At 43.3% G+C, this 13158-nt stretch overlaps 1 protein-coding gene across 4 annotated transcripts in view; it reads left to right on the forward strand.

Moving 5' to 3' along the window:
• The window catches only part of LOC138268282 (NACHT, LRR and PYD domains-containing protein 12-like), a 368481-nt gene that overhangs the window by 202581 nt on the left and 152742 nt on the right, over positions 1-13158 (forward strand). For all 4 annotated transcript variants that reach the window (XM_069217780.1, XM_069217777.1, XM_069217778.1 and 1 more), the window contains one exon: positions 8242-8328. In XM_069217780.1, the coding sequence (XP_069073881.1) occupies positions 8242-8328 (87 nt within the window). The remainder of the gene's footprint in view (positions 1-8241; positions 8329-13158) is intronic.

The following is a 13158-nucleotide window of genomic DNA, read 5'->3' on the forward strand; positions in this document are numbered from 1 at the left end:
ACATGCTTTCTACTAACACCCATAGAACTTTTCTTGGCCCTTCTGACTGCCATCTTTCACAGGTCCATGCATGATGAGCTATTCCATGTCCAGGTTTTTCCCTTGAATTCAGGGACCTGAAGTCTTGTTTTATAAAAGAATAAACACAACTACAAGTCACAGAATACAAAGAAAAAACATGGGCTGCAGCAGCACATCTTGTATGGACCTGGGAAATTTGGTAAGGCTGGCACCTTAGTGACCATCAACCAACCTCCTAGCCAACCTGTTTTCCCCAATCGCTTTTTTGTTTATTTAAATTTTATTGTGCATTTAGACTTTTCCTTTAAGCTTCTGCAAGATTGTCACATAGTTCAATTTACAAGATCCTCTCACTTTGCAAAAAAAGCAAACTATCACCATGTTAAAAGAATAAGCAGCAATTTAGCAGAATACATCACCTCGCAATTGACGTCTGTCTTTGAACTAAATTTATGGGCCTCTTTCTGAACTCCAGCATTGTAATTTTGGGGGCACTGCAGCTCCCCTGACACCCTACATCCAGCACCTATGTCCATCTTTGTCTCTTATACTTTCCTCTCTTAATGTGTCTCTTCTGCATTCTCTGTATTCCTCCCAGCAGACTTCTTTACACTTTTTATTTCCTCCTCCTTGCCTATGCATCCCCTTTCCTTCGCTCTCTACTGCTTCCCCATATTCACTTCCTCATGTGTCGCTATTATTCACTTCTCTCCATTAACCCCTTAGCTCTCCTCTCTCAGCCTCTCTCCATCTTCTCTCTTTATTACCTTTCTCTTCTTAACCTATACTGTCTCATGTTTGAAGTCTTCCCATTTCCCCTCCATTGTTATATTGTATCTTCTCCCTTCCACTCCACACTCTCCCATCCACTTATCTCCTTAAAGTCTGTGCTTCTTTCAAGTCTCTACCCCATACTTTCTGTTTTAAGGGCTGAACACATTGTAATGAGGCAACTGGCAGGGATATAGTGCACTGCAGACCCAGGTGTCAAAACACAGCAAAAGTGACTAGTTAAAAGCAATAATTTAAAAGCATCTTTTTTACTCCATTTCCTTTGGAACAACAACAGGGTTATTTTAGGGGTGCTGTAGCACCCCTCTCACCCCTTATTCCAGCGCATATGAAACTCCTCTGGACTGCCTACACAGCAAATAGACCCACAAATTCAAAATTCTGCTGCGTTTTATGGACTGTAGAAGCAAAGTAAGACATGACTCACATTTCCAGGACGTGAGGTGATTTGCAGTTTTATATTAAACAAACTCACCTCTAAAGCATTCAACAGTTTTACATGAGCACCAGTCGCAGTATAAAAGGATTGATTCATATTTTTGGGGCATGGGGAAAATAAGTGATTTCCTCTGAATCACAGGATGTTCAGCAGATGCAGGGACTCTAACCTAGTTCCCCAGTTAAATTAAGCTACTCAATTGGTTCAAAGCCAAAGGTAAAGTGTTTCATCTCCTGTGCTTTACAGCCATACTGTAGCACAGTGAAGTCTAGAAGAGGAGGGCCCCCTTCCCTGGGTCTCGCAATACTGAATAATAACTGCACTGCCCAGGTTAGATGGCCCCATACATGGACCTTGCAGCCCAATCAAGTGCTTCGAGACCCAGGAGAAGGGCCCCTTGTCATAGGCCTCCCAGCACTGGATAATGGTTGTGAGGTGCTGAGAAGGGGGCCCCAGTCGTGGACCTTGCAGCCTGATCCAGCTCTTGGGGGCCACCTCCACTGGATTTAGAAACAGTGTGGAACTTTGGCCATGAACATTTCCCAGCCATGGCTTCTCCCTCCTCCACCGACCCACCTCCCCCCACCCATTAGTGTTCAGCTGATCCTGGAAACAAAAGGGGCATCTGTTGCGTGGAAATGCAAAACAAAAAAAAGGGCAGACAAGGTCACATGGCACCTTTTTAACAGAGGCGCTGCTCCGCCCTTGTTCCTGTGAGCCAACACAATTGTTGGCCTTATTGCTGTCCTAAGTCCCTCAACCCCAGGAATGTCATCACACCTTTGGACCTCTGAGATTAAGACACTTCCTTTACAAAATTAATTGAGTATTGCCTTGATCGGATGAGGAAGGGGGCACAGGAGAAGAAGGTGGTCTGACTGTAAAATTCAGCCTTTCAAATGGATGTGGTAGCCCCATGTTTTCAAGCTATGCTCGGGCAGCTACCCACACTGCCTATGCCTAGCGCCAACCCTGCTGGTAAGTAAGCTTTGTTCCAAGCAACTTAATCTGTCCATCACCATGTCACAGAAGGTTTTAATTTTCTGTTCTAACATAAGGAGGCCACTATCTAAATGATTACATAAGGCCTGGTGCAGATGTTCCACATCAAGAAATTCACATGTACATAACGCAAGAGGGACCTCCGCCTCTTTTATTGCTTCTACCTAACTAGCATACTTCTCAGTGGCTACATTTTTGATGGTGTTAAAGGTGGAATGGATTTCTTGATAATATTGATGGTTTCCTGTCATCCTGCTTTAATGCGGTTCCCTTTTTTTAGGTCTTTCCTGCAGATATCTTTAACTGTCTGCTGTCGAAGATGTATTGTATCCACTACAATAATACAGAGTGGGTTTTGGGCTTCCCTCTGCTCATTATTGGCTAGCTTTATTGTCTCGGTCAGTTACAGGCTCCTGATTTGTTGGCTTTCCTCACTAATCTTATGTTTGTCCTGACTCATTTGCAAAAATATTGAACCAACCTTTTGATTGGTTGATTTGTATCCTTCCACTGCTCAGGGAATTATTTTTTTATTTAACGATCCGTGCTCTATAGGAGTACATGGCTTTCCTCTCTCTCTGTTTTGCTTTATGATCAGCACCACCCCCTCCCCAGTTATTATTTTCTCCCTTTTACATTTTGTCTCAATTATTTTTATTTTTTTAATCAAAATTCACATTGCTCACATCTTCACATTTCTACTAGGCCATTTGATTTCGTTCCCTTGCGCATCAGTGCACCTACATTTCTCTGCCCTGCCTGCTTATTCTCCCTTGCATCCTGCTCCTATTCTTTAATATTTTTTTTTAAATAAAATTCCAGCAGCTGCATATTACTACCTGGCAGCTTGCTTCTTTTCTTTTTGTGCATGCTCCCACACATATTTTCTGTTATTTCATTTATTGCTTGAAAATGGATGTCGGCCATATTCAAATGGTAAATTACACGTGAAAACAAAAAAGCCAAAATTATGCTGGAACATCACAATACGTGTACATGCATGTCACGGTCTGCGCGTCTCTTACTGCTATAGGTTGAAGTACTTGGAGGGACGCCTGCTTTCTAACTGGTTCTGGACTGGCCAAGATAAGAGCGACCCCTTCTAGTAGCCACAATGCTGCTGACTAGAAAAACGCCAAGGCAGACTGTACCCTCCAGAAGGAGCCCCAGAGGAAAAACCCAAGTAATGGGGAAAAAACCTTTATCACAGGAACTCCTGAAAAAGAGAAAAAAAGAATGAAAAAGGCAAAAATAGAAATCAGTTCTGCAGGGGAAAAAGCAGGAGCGAGTAGAAACTGGAATTAGGAGCGAGGATCCCCACCAGGACGGAAGTGTTTGCATTGCAAGGAAGGAGGAACTGCAGTTCTTATATACCATAAAACAGGAAGTGACAAAACAGGAAGAACGTACACCACCATCTTGGATTGGGAAAAGCCACATAGAAATGAATGAGAAAAAAAAACAAGTAGAAAAGGAAAAGGAACAAGGCATGCTGGGAAGACAACCACAGAAGAAGACAATATGGACGACCAAGAAGAAAGAAGACATGGAGAAAGAAGAAAAAGTAGAAGAAAAAAAAGAAAAGAAAAAGGAACCAAGTAAGGTAAGTGGGAAGGGAATGTCAGGGAGGCTGCCAGGGGCCACGGTGTGTCACAGAGCACGAAATGTGCCTCCTGGGTCGCACTGCAGCACAAAACGCCAAACAATCGCCAAATAATGGGCCACAGCAGTTCGGCATCCTGAAACGCAGACTGCTGGCCTGATTGCGGCCTGAAAAAGAGTAGTCCGAAGCCTCTCAGTAGGCACCCTCCCCGATGTCCCAGGCTTGTCCGGAAAAAGAGAAAAAAAACTGCAAATCAAACAGGGTGCATTAACTGAAGAAGCATCTTCCCATAAACAGTCACTGAGTGGATAACCTTTCCAGTGAATCAAAAATTGTAGCTTGTTCCGAAAGATGTGTGAATCACAGATCTCCTGTACCTCATATTCAGGATGGCCATCCACAAAAAGAGGAGGAGGACATTCAAAACACCTATCATGAGGCTGAGGAACAAAAGGCTTGAGTTGCGAGACATGAAAAACTGGATGAACTTACCAAGTCTGAGGTAAACGTAGTCGAACAGCAACTGGGTTCAATAACTGGAGTATTCGAAAAGGTCCATAAAAGCAGGTTTGAATTTGTTTTGAGAAAAACGAAAAGGCAGAAATTTGGAAGACAGCCATACTTTGTCTCCAGGCTGGTAAGATGGTGCAGCCTGACGTCGGCCGGCAGCCCTTCTTTTCATAGTTTGTTTAGAAGCCAAAAGAGTGGTACGGATCAGGCGCTGAATATGGTGGAGTTGCAGATCAAATTAGGAGAAAACTGGAACTGTAGGTAGCGCACGAGTTATTGTTGGGACGGTCTTGGGATGGAAGCCATAGGTGCAAAAAAAAAGGTGTTTATCCTGTTGCACTATGCACAGTGTTAATATATGAAAACTCAGCTAAAGAAAGGAAATCAGACAAGTTGCTCTGTGTGGCATTACAGAAACAACGTAAATACTGTTGAAGTTCCTGATTCAATCGTTCAGTTTGACCGTTAGTCTGTGGATGAAATCCCGATGAAAGGGAGACATCTTTGTGTATTGAGGAACAGAAAGCCTTCCAAAAACGTGACACATATTTGGCTCCCCGATCTGAAATGATTACTTGTGAAAGGCCATGTAGACGAAAGATAGTTGCATGAAAATATGGCTTATTTCTTTGGCTGTAGGCAATTTCTTTAAAGCTGTGTAATGCGCCATCTTGGTAAATGAATCAACGATTACAATAATGACATGATTCCCTGAAGAATACGGTAAAGAACACATGAAATCTGTAGACAGGGTATGCCATGGAGCAGAGGGAACAGGCAAACGCATCATTAATCCTGCTGCCTTGGTCTGAGGTGTCTTGGTTCAAGCAACATATAGGGCATGATGTTACGTAGGATTTGGCATCGGTTTTAAGTGTAGAAAAGAGATAATTAATTACGGCACCCTGGGCTGGATCCCAAAACATTTTTGATTCACCCCCTTGGTGGTAAACTAAGGCAGTGCTTTCGCCAACCACTCTTTATCACCATATTATGGAAACAAGATTCTAACGGTGGTAATGTGTGCGGGTAGCTTTTGTGCATGTTTGTTGTGTGGAATTTTGTTGCTGTGGTGATGTGTTCCGTTTTTTTCGCTGCTGTGTTTTTGATGCATTACTGCAATGTGTTCTATTGTGCAGCAATTATTGTACTGCATTCTGTTTTCACTGGTTTGTTGTGATGTTTCCTGTTAAGTGATAATTGTGCTTTTGTGCTGCTTTGTGTATGTTGTTTTGTTCCGTCAGCATATGCTTCTACATTTCCATCCAAAACTGGCATATGCCTCAAAAGCTCTTATGACAAGCAGCCATTTATCACTAAGGCCCCCATTATGACCCTGACTGTCAACAGACCGCCAGGGTCACGGTCGCAGTCTGACCGCCTCCAAAATGCCAGTCCGACCGCGACATTACGACTGTGGCAGAGCCGTCACGGTCGGACCGCCAACACTGCCAGAGCCGCCAGAAGACAGCTTGGTGGTCTCAGCGGTTGTAATCCTCCAGGGCAGAGCTGCTTGCAGCATTGCCCCGGGGATTACGAGTCCCCATTCCGCCAGCCTTTGCATGGTGGTAGCCCCCCCCATGCAAAGGCTGACAGAAAGGGGGTGCTGGGGGAAGTGCAGGGGCCCCCATGGACAGCCCCGTCGCTCTTTCCACTACCCAAATTACGGGCAGTGGAAAGCGCGACAAGTGCTACTGCACCTGAGGCACCGCCATTAAGAGCCAGTGTCAATGTTAAGGCCCTGTTCACTGCAGGGCTGGCGGGCGGCCCTGCGGTGAACTCTTTATAGGGCTGGTGGGGCGGCCTGATGGCAGAATGAGTTTGGCGGGCGGCCTCCACCGCCCGCCAAACCTGTAATGAGGCCGTAAGAATTAAAATAGCACTGGACAGGCTCTTCAACTATTTAAAGCACCAGGCAGCCAAAAACTGTGGCACATACTATGCCTTAAATTAGCACTTGCAGTGCTCACTTTTCTGAAATTTTACTTTATCTTAACTTAGCACTCCCAGTGCCCACTTGATGTGATACATCTGATGTTTATTTTAATTGTAACCTATTTTTAATTCCACTCATTTTTAACTCTGGCCTGTCAAGCAGTGCAAGCTGTCCAGTTACAAAAGACTTATTGTGAACTTCTTATGGGCTGACAGTCCACCCCACTGCTTACCATTAGTTGGCTTTTTTTTCAAAAAGGTATGGTTAGACTGGCACTCAAGAACAATAAATCTGCTCCTAGGCCACTAATAAGGACCATATGGCGGAATCCTGTGGACAGTAAGTTAGGCCATGGCAAGCATTTCCCTTTACATCCTGACACTTATTCTTTTAAAATTATTTTCAGAGCTTCCTGAGTGAAAAATATGTGAAAGGTAAATCGTGAAATTTATTAAGATAGAAACCATTGAATTCAGTTTACAATTTTGAAATACTATTAGATGTTTGATTTTCCTCTGGTGTTTTTCTCATGTATTTTCAAAAGTTTTTTCTTTGATTTACACAATACCTTACAGGCAAACATTGGCAAGGCCAACAGAAACGCATTTACTTTATAAACGCAGGACTATTGCATTTGCCAGTGCTTGTTTATAATGCTTGTATGTAATTTTACTATTTGATGTTTCTTTACAGGGGCGATTCCCCAGTGACCTCCTGTCTCGTTTCAGTTAATAACAACTCCTGCTGTCCCTGATGCTCAACCCTTTCTATCCATGATTCCCGTATACGTATTGTCTCTCCCTATTATTTTTACTTTCGATTTTTTGTATCCCGATCAAATTATCCGATGTAACTAAATCGAAAACAACACGTCACTGTTCGCTGGGTTCTCATCCTAGTTCCTAAGTGAAATTATGTGTCTCCCTCAGTCAGTTGTTGAAAATGTAACCGCTGCAGCTCTGAAGTAGTTAGTGGCCGAGGCTTACGCGAGCTACCTGTCACTGTGCAATAGGGTGACTCTCAATGTACGGAGTCTTTTGACTGCTTGTTGCTCTACATTGTGCTCACCAGAGCAGATCCTTGTGTTTTCGCCTTAACAGCCTGTCGTCACTGTGCTTCCACATACTCTCAGTATACCCCCACGTCCTGTTACTGTGCCTCAGTATCCACCAGTCAGTTCATCCACATACTGTACCAGCCAGTCTCTCCTGCATCTTCCTGCTCACCCATCAATCCTCATTCACACAACTATCCTTTCATTTTCTCACTCAGCTGTCCATCCCTCATCCATCCATCTAGCTCCTTGGTAGTCCACTAATAATCCATTCATTCACTTTGGCCAGCCATTGAGGCATCCATTCACTCATGGACTTATCCTACCCATTACTCTTTCAACTACTCACTCTATTGTTCACCACTCTATTCAATCACTCGTTCATCTTTTCATACACTCAGCCATCTTTCTTTCCACTCATCCATCAGCTCACGTCCTCATGGGTGTCCATGCACCTTTCCATGCATTCACATATTCCTCCATCTTCCTGCTCATCGGCTTGTCCTCCACTTATTCATCCATCCATCTTTTCATGCATCATTCAACCTACATCCCAGCCTGTCCTATCCATCCATCTTCATTCAAATCCATTTACTCACAGACCTGCTCACTCAGCCGCCTGCCACATCCTCTTTCCTTCTGCCCACCCCCACTCACACATCCATCCACCTATCCATCCATCCAGTTATGCACTCATCCACTCACCATAGCATAATCAAAGTCACTGTTCCATCGCTCCCCATGCACTGACTAAACTATGCCCTCCCAACAACCAATAAACAATTTTCCTTACAATTAAAGTATAACCTGACAGCTTTGTTATGCTCTTTCTGCAGAGTATACATTTGAGGGAATAGAAATACTCATCTTTCTTTGTCCTTTAGGCTTGGAAGTAATGACCTGAAGGATGCGGGGATTGCATCTGTTTGTGCTGCTCTAACTCATCCAGATTGTAGAATTCGGACCCTGAGGTAATTCTTCTTTTGGGAATCATTCTCTTATTTATAATCCATTGTCGATGGAAATGCACTCTAATAATACATTGTGACAATTTAACAATTGTTTTAACTCTAAAATACAGAATGCTAGAAAAGCAGTTGCGCCCTATTAAATTGTAGGCCGTTAATTAAATGTTTTAGATATTTAAACGATTTGTGTGACTAATAAACAGCCATAGCCAGGAGTGTCTGTTTTGGGGGCATGACACCTTCCCCCAATGATGACAATAAATGGAAGGCACTGAAGCAAGGGTTTCTTTGGCTTCTAATAAAAAAGGGCTGCAATATTAGTTAGATTTTAAAACAATCAATGTCTTTTCTTTTACCATTTGTATTATGACTGTATCCTTCTCTGAAGAGTTCTCAGGAACAGCGGCAGTGGCCGCAAATCTAAAGGGAAGGAGCGAAGGGCTTTCGGAATATAATAATATTTGAAAAAAAAATCACCTGCTGCTGCTGCCTACCTCAAACCTCTTCCTGCGATTGTGCTGGTGTTCCAGCAGTCCCTGGAGCACCAGCACAGGCTCCCCAGCAATCCAGACGCTGCCCTCATGCTATACATAGCATGAGATCAACACCCGGACAGATCTGAGCAACTTGTTCTGCCACTCAGACAGAGCCCTGGGGTCTGTGCAGTTTCTCCAACAGCCGGGTTGGAGAAACCAAAGTCCGCATGTCAGTTTGGCCGGCTTAGTGCACACTGACTCTACTCTTCCTCCTCCCGTCTCCAATGGACCAGCCCCACCCTTCCCCGCACCTGCTGGCAGAGCCAGCAGCAGAAAAATAAAACAACATTAAAATATTGTTTTATTTTTTTATCTGCTGGCTCAGCCAGTGGGGCGATGCTCCTTCACCATTGTGAAGAAGCCTCCCCTGCTCTGCAAAGTTTGACTATCTATTCATTTTAAAGAATGCTGAGTCAGAACTATAAATACATTTAAGAGAACATTACAGGGGACAGACACTGAAGAAGGGGTGCTGTAAGCCATGGTGGTTGCAAGGAAAATGCCCTCCAACATCAACTGGTGGGTCAGTAAAAGTCAGCAATAATTTGGGTAAAAATACCACTCAGACATCTCGACCCCAGGGCTGATGCACTTGTTGCCCTAATGGTAGCTCTACATATGATGGGGATACAGATACCAATTCATGTGATTCACTAGAAGCACGTCTAAAGATGTGGAAAGATACAACCAGTGACATGATATTGAGGCTGAAATACTTCTCTGAGATGATCTATGGTGTGACTAGCAATGTATTAATCTTGTTCCTGAATGGTGCCCGCCTGGGCAACCCAAGGTTGAAGGGAACTGATCAAAAGGCTATTGTATATGTACTGAACATAATAGTTTGATTTTTCAAATAAGAAGTGTTAAATAACTTTACGCTGTAGCTTCACATGGCCTATGAACCTCACTTTTATAATTTTTATGTAAATAAATAAGTAATAATGTGTATTTTCTGTTTCGCTTGCATGCATATTGTTTCAAATATTCATAGCCCTGTAAAAATATACAGTGGTGCTATCTAAAATATTAGTAACTATTTTATCCAGCTCAGAAAAAATGGAAAAATGTGATAACAGTTGGTGGGATTCAAAAATTGCACAAATTTCAACAGTAGGCCCACCAACCCACTGACTTACCTTACTTCTTTACCAATAATTGTTTAGTGTGACATCTACTTTATGTTAGTAATAGCAAATTATATAGCAATATTCTGAACATTTCCACAACAGTCATGGCTCTTCTGTTTAAAAGTTGTACTAAGACTGGCCCTACTTTTGTGTGTCCAGTATGTTATCATCTGCAATGGCAGGTGCTTACAAACATTGATTTAAAAACATCTTGCTATTTTCAAGAAGTCCGTCTAAATAAGTTGCTCTAAAGACCCTCCCTGCTTGAAGCAGGGTAGTGGATCCTATTTAGTTTTAATGGGACTCATGACTTACCTTAGCCTTTTGGCTTGCAGGCCTGTTCCCCCGTCACCTAGTGGCTTTTAACCTACTTAGCCTGCTCTGTCTTAGCCTATTTATTTTAATTTTTCTTCTAAGATGGCTGCCTTTGTTTTTAGTTAAATGTTTTGATTTACGTTAGCAGTGCCACTCTATGAAGGGGTCGGTATCAGCATCATAATCATGTGATGTATGTAGGTAGGCACATTATGCCCCCTTCTCACTTATGGGTGACAGGAACATAATGTACACTTGTCAGGGAATGTTTATATAATTGCTGCCACAAGTATGCCTTCTTATCTATTGTTTTGGAACATACCTGCATCAGGGGTCCTACATGGTCTATATAAATACACCTCACTCAGACAGGGTTATCACAGGGATTCCTACCAGATGACTTTGACGCCATCTATGCTGCATGTCGCTGTGATGCAGACCCAGCCTTCGTGTCACCAGAGTCTGATCTAGAGACCTCATTCCAAGGTAACGAGGGTTGTGGGCGCATCTCATGGATATGGTACTGGCAGATTAGGTTTATCACACTTAGCTCTCATTAGGTTAGAGATTAGGTCCTTCATGCTAGGGTTTTTTTACATCTCATGTTTATTGCAAGATGGTGGAGGTCATTGTATTCATGATTCTTATCTTCACAGTTATGCTACTTGCTCTGTTCATTAGCATAATCATTGCAGCTCATGCATTTTACCGAAGATTGCAGTAATTTCAATGAATATATTGAAAACTTTTCTGCATCTCCTTCATTGCATGTGTGTGTGACTAAGACTTTTTGCTAATGTGAGAACAGGGTAATCTCTGTTTCCCCATGACTCCCCTGAGATGTCTCTTTCCAGAGCCCAAGCTTATAGGCTGTCAGAAATCACCTTTTACTGTTTGGGTTTTTGGTGTGGTACTATTTGTGAGCCGGAAGGATTGGGCTGACACTGGCGACTTGTTGTAGGATTGGCATAGTTGCCTACAATCAAAATGCTGTCATCCCTAAACCAGCAGTCTCGCCTAAGAGCGAAAGTCCAACTATGACAGTTGTCAAAGTAGTTTGACTGAAGAAAAAAGAGGAAATGGGATGATGGAATGTTCTGAACTCTTTTCTGAACCCTCATTCACCCCTGTAATGCTATCTGTATTTAATTTAACCATCGGCTCCATCTTGACCACTGACTCCATTTTGTGCTTATCGTTGCTGCAAACACTGTCACTTTGGTGGCACAGGTATTTTTCTGCGCACAGCTTGTGCAACGTGTTTTTCGCTCTTTCTCACTGAGGACGAGCACATAACATGGGGGAGTGGAATAGATAAGAGGTACCAGGCTGAGAATGTTTATGGTAAAGCAGGGAACAGCTCGGTCTTAGAAAAACACTGTGAGAGTTGGCCAGTCTCTAGGGTGTTCTTTTCAACACTGACCTGGTACAGCCAGCATTTGAACAACAACTTACTCGACGGGAGGGGAGGTTTCTAGAATTCTCCTCTCCAGTTTGTTTAAAGTATATAAGGTAGTGGGAGCTTGATGGCTGGATAGACGGAGCTCATCTGAGGAGGGACACCTTGCTCCGAAACGAATCCCATTGTGCGTAGTTCTTTCTTTCCGGTCGACCGGTTTCTACTGCCTGAAGCTGGCAAACAAAGGGATGGTGTCTATGTCAAACCCAATGGTGATGCATTTTTAATTCTTATTTTTAGCTTTGCGTGCGTGAATACGTAGTCTATATATATATATATATATATATATATACGTGTATATATATATATATATATATATAATAACCATTGTTGAGTTCTGGGATCATTATTATTTCACTGCTGTGATTATTTTCAGAATTGCACTTGTGTTACTGCCTTTGAAAAAAAGCCAATGTTATTCTTTTGTTGCATGAAACTTGGGAAGTGCTTTAATAAATTCATTACTAAGACTAAGAGTGCTGCATTCTTGGCATTCCTTTCCTTTCATCTCTTCTCAGTCCGAAGTAGAGCAGAACAGCCCTGCAAGAGCACTTGCACCTTCATAGATCAATATAAAGGAAATGTGAATGCAGAAATTCACTTGAACATTATTCCGTTCTTTACTGACTACACACAACGTCTGTCACAGACCAGGGCCATTAACTCACTATTTCTACCCTGATCTAGCTCAATATTATCTGGTAGAATTTAATTTATGGCTGCTGTCATGCAATAGTTGAGATTGCTTAGCAACCAGAAATGAAGTTTAAGAGTCCGACTGCCAGATAACAACCCTGGCGTTCAGACCACCAGGGGACCACCACCACCGTCGGGATCATGGATCCCGACGGGGTAGCAGTGGTCGGAATCATTGTCAGCCACAGCAGTGCACATGGCAGCACTGCCTTGCTGATCACTACTCCATTTTCCACCAGCTTTTAGCTGACATAAAGCCAGTGCTGCGGGACACGTTGAGGCCCCAGCACTGCCTATGACCATGGTATGGGCAGTGCTGGGGCCCCCCGCCAGCATTCTTGGAATAGACAGTGCCCATTCTGAGGGTGCTGTTGTCCGACAGCATTGCCCTCGGCTCCCTTAAGTGAGCCGAGGCCCAAGCCATGGCATTGTTTCCACCAGGCTGACAAGTGGAAATGTCGTAATACAATGTTTCTGCTGGTCAGCCCAGTGGGAACATCGTAATAGGATTGGGGGTGAGGCCGCCGGTATGACGCAGCCTCACACCCACAAGTTAGGTGGTCCAATGGTCCGACCACCAAACTCATAATGAGTCTCAAAGACCCTGCCTCTGCTCAGAAAACAAAGCTGTTTCTTCCTTTTACACGCTAACAAACTGCATGAACCTTGTTGAATGATTTGCTCCCCCATGCCTCAT

The sequence above is a fragment of the Pleurodeles waltl genome, chromosome 12 (assembly GCF_031143425.1).
Source record: "Pleurodeles waltl isolate 20211129_DDA chromosome 12, aPleWal1.hap1.20221129, whole genome shotgun sequence".
Taxonomy (NCBI): Eukaryota; Metazoa; Chordata; class Amphibia; order Caudata; family Salamandridae; genus Pleurodeles; species Pleurodeles waltl.